General features: G+C 36.1%; 1 protein-coding gene across 1 annotated transcript; it reads right to left on the bottom strand.

The window, feature by feature from the left end:
* Positions 1-492: 492 nt before the first annotated feature.
* Positions 493-3,540, bottom strand: LOC110775154 (laccase-17). The gene is made up of 5 exons (XM_021979757.2): positions 3,355-3,540; positions 3,097-3,248; positions 2,736-2,980; positions 1,514-2,629; positions 493-852 (listed from the first exon to the last, which is right to left on the bottom strand). The coding sequence occupies exons 1-5, from the start codon at positions 3,457-3,459 to the stop codon at positions 722-724; spliced, it is 1,749 nt and encodes a 582-aa protein (XP_021835449.1). The 5' UTR covers positions 3,460-3,540; the 3' UTR covers positions 493-721.
* Between the last annotated feature and the right edge of the window lie 433 nt (positions 3,541-3,973).

Genomic DNA, 3,973 nt, shown 5'->3' with positions numbered 1-3,973 from the left:
CCTATAAATAGGTGATCAATGCTCACAATTTATATCGAGTATTCAAGTATTCAAAGTGATTTTTGAGAGCAAAAATTCAGTCATACAATTGCCTAATAAGTGCCGAAAATTCTAAGTACCTTAAGGGCGATCCTAGTTGGTCAAGCTTAAGGCGGATCCGGACGTGCTGTGGACTATCTACGGAGGGACGACACTTGGAGTCCTAAAGACTTGTTCTTGTTCGGTTCGGGCGCAGTTAGGGAAGGCACGCAACAAAGAGTATGCATCTAAACTATGCTAAATGATTATGTGTAAATAATATGCTTTCCTGGCTTTATGGTTTTTCCGCATGATTTATGAATTGTCATATGTATCATAACCTAACAAGTTTATGAAAAACGACGCTGCGCGTCGTTTTGGGCAGCGGGTACAGCCAAGATGGTTGTACATGGGTATAGCAATTAGGGGTATAGGAGAGTTAATCAGTATAAACATGTCAACGAAGAGTAGTACTTTGTATTTTCCCAAATCTGGAAATGAATGTATTTGATGGAAAGTTGGAAAAATGTACAAAACCACCATTATTCCAAACAAACTCTACAATTCAATGCATCACTCTGGCTTAACAACAACCATAAACTTCCGGGCTCACTCAAGCAAACAAAAATAAAATAATTTATGTTCGGCAAAATCAAAAACAGAAACTAGTAATTATTTGACAGCCAAGAAAAAGGCTGATGAATCAGCATTTAGGAAGGTCGGCCGGTGGACGTGGCACCTTTTGATTGGGTAGTTTTCCATCAAGGACAAGCCAAGCCATCCTTAGCCCCCAACTCATGTGAACCTCAAAATGACAGTGCATGAACCATACTCCTGTTTACAAAAAATCAAAATTAAGTATAAAGGTAGTCCATTTATCTCTAATTAATCATAATTCACCAAAAAAGAAAGCTTAATGCGTGTTCTTTGATAACTTAGTCATTACTTAATGTTACATTTTTGTTAAAATATCGTTATTACTGTATTAGGTATCCTAATTAATGTTGGCCTAGCTTATACGGAGTACAATTAACACTTAATTATTGGTAAACTATCTAATCCAAATTGATCAAGAGTCTTAATCTTGCCCCACATTTTTTTTGTTTTTTTGGTCATATTCTAAGTCATTATTTTTAATTTAATGGCTAGTTTATTCCTCAATGTTTGGTATGAGTACGAGGTTGAGTTAACTAGTTTACGACAAAGATTCTAGATAGTTACATGCATTTTAAATTACTATTTTAGCTTTCAAATGTTCTGTCGTGTTCTCTTGTTTAAGTCTCTTTTTTTGAAACATGTATAATAGGTTATATAAGTTAAATATTTTAGTTTTCCATTTAAATCATGACACATAAGCATGCCATGTCATAATTATGACACGGCTTAAAGGTCGCATGTTGCGACCTTTATCATTTTCGTTTTATCAATGATTAGTATATTAAAAAAAACGTAATGGATTAAAGGCTACGTATATATATATATATAGTGTACTAACCTGGGTTATCTGCCTTGAAACGAAGGGCAACCCAACCGCCGGATGGCACGCCAACGGTGTTCCTTCCAACGGGATCAAGAAGATTATAGTTGGCAGGATCCTTGTTAGGGTTGAAGTTACCAAAACCTTGGCCAACAACGTAGAAATCATAGCCATGTAAATGAATAGGGTGGCTTTCAGCACTAATAATGCTAGTGTCCTGCAGTATAAGCTCCACATTTGCGTTATAAGGGACAACTAACACTTTGGTAGCATTCATTACATTAGTGTTATTGGGTGGCGTGCCGGTGTAATTGAACATTTTAAGTGGAAATTGAGGGAAATTAGTGTTGTAAACACCAGCATTTTGAGCAAAGAAGTGGGATTGTAGAAGGGCAGTTGTTGGGAGGGCCATAGAAATGTTGTTCATTGTTGCAGCGAATTTGGTGCGGTTATTAGGGCCTTGGCAAGTTTGGTTGTTTGGGCAAGGGGTGGTACCAAGTCCCACCGTAAAAAAAAAGTGTTTATCCACAGTTTTTGGGACTTTGGCTGGAAACTTGGCATTGTTCAAACTTCGGAATATTTGAGAGAAATTGGCCACAAATGAAGTGTCGTTTATTGAAGGAAGACGAGGGAGATTGTTTGAAATGATGTTGCGAATAACCGAGGATGACTTTGAAGGTGGCATTTCATACTCTAGGATAGCTGCTGCGGTAGTGTTGTCAAAGGTACCACTACCAGTAAAGTAAGGCCTTACAGCCATTAGGTAAGTTTTATGTCTAGGATTTGTCTTGGTTTTAAGGAGTACATTGGTGGTTTGACCCGGCGCAATGACTAAAATGTTAGTATTAAAGGGCTTAACATAAAGAGCATCTGCTTCAACAACAGTCATAGTGTGGTTTGATATGCTGAAGAACAACTCATCATTGAGTGCAGCATTAACCAAACGCAACAGGTAGGTTTTCCCTGGCTTTACCTTTAGCTTATATGTGTCTGCCATACCTTTAGCCCTGCTACATGAATTGTAGAATGGCCCTGGAAATCCGTTGAACGTATATGCATCCGACACGTTTGGGCCACCCCCGCTTTCAAGTGCTTCACTGATGACTGCTTCAGTATCATTATTCCACCATTCACCTACATATACATAAATATTAGTAATTTAAGGAGATTAAATATATCATGAAAGCATGCATTGGCAAATTTAGTTGTATATATGATTAGTTATAATTGTGTAAAGTACCAAACATAATGGTGGCTTCCTTGTGGGGCTTAGGGAATGGATATGATTGTTTTCTCCTTGGAAGAATGATGATAGGTCCATGAAGAGATGCCCTTAGCCAAGAAATATGGGCATGCCAAAATAGAGTCCCTCTTTGACCTTTAATTGTATAATTGTACACATAACTGTTGTTTATCTGAATTGGACATTGTGTTATGTATGCAGGACCGTCTGCCCATTGGCTTCCCATCTGTCGAATACCATGCCTAAAATGCAATATGGATGGAAACATCAAACATGCATTCTTCAATTATATTCAATGAACGTATGGAAACATTAATTGTTCATAATTTATATAATGGATCATTATAATTATTAATACCAATGAATGGAAACATTGTTGTTGAGATGGTTAACAACTCTTATGATGACTCGGTCACCCTCCCTAGCAATGATTCTTGGACCAGGAACCTTGCCATTCACAGTGATCACGCTCTTTGTCTTGCACAAATGTGTCACATTTTGCAACCTTATCTACACAATCATAACCATGCGTATATAAACAATATCATGATATATTACAAGTTAATCTTCATTTCATATGTTTAATTTGTTAAAAAACAGGAATATTCATACGTACATCAAACCTATAGTGCCTTGTGATTCCATGACACAACCAAACATTGGCAATGAAAAGGAGAAGAGTTGCACAAAATGCTGGAGAGGAAACATGAAAAGCATTCATTTTTTTGCTATTGTTTTATCTTAGGTTGGAAAAATGTGATCAAGATTGATTGATTAATACAAATTTGAAGTGATTAGTGAGAGTTTAACATAGATATTTATATAAGAATAAATATATGGTGATGTCTTAGCTTAGGTATGTTTGGGTTGGGTGAGGTAGCTATTAGGTGATTAGGTGTTTGTGGGAGTTGTCACTTACTATAGAGTGTTAATCAAGTTAATATTATATTGAGATTAATCTCCTAACATTTTGTCAATAGTAAGCTGCTGGTCCATCCTCAATAGCTTCAACTTCAAACTTTCAATTTCTTTTTTATTTACAAAACCAGTCATTTGTATTTGATCATGTGTATTACTACGTACATCATATCATACAGTAATTCTTTTGTCAGGTGGCCCGCCTCAAGTTCAAATAAATATATTGGTAGACTAATTAGCTTTTTATCTTCACCAATACTTAGTTTAATGAATTAGAATAATAAAGAATGTGGATCTGTTACAAATTATAATTGTAC

This window comes from Spinacia oleracea, chromosome 6 (assembly GCF_020520425.1).
Source record: "Spinacia oleracea cultivar Varoflay chromosome 6, BTI_SOV_V1, whole genome shotgun sequence".
Taxonomy (NCBI): Eukaryota; Viridiplantae; Streptophyta; class Magnoliopsida; order Caryophyllales; family Amaranthaceae; genus Spinacia; species Spinacia oleracea.
The sequence above is the reverse complement of the archived record's forward strand: the minus strand, read 5'-3'. Positions and strand labels throughout refer to the sequence as shown.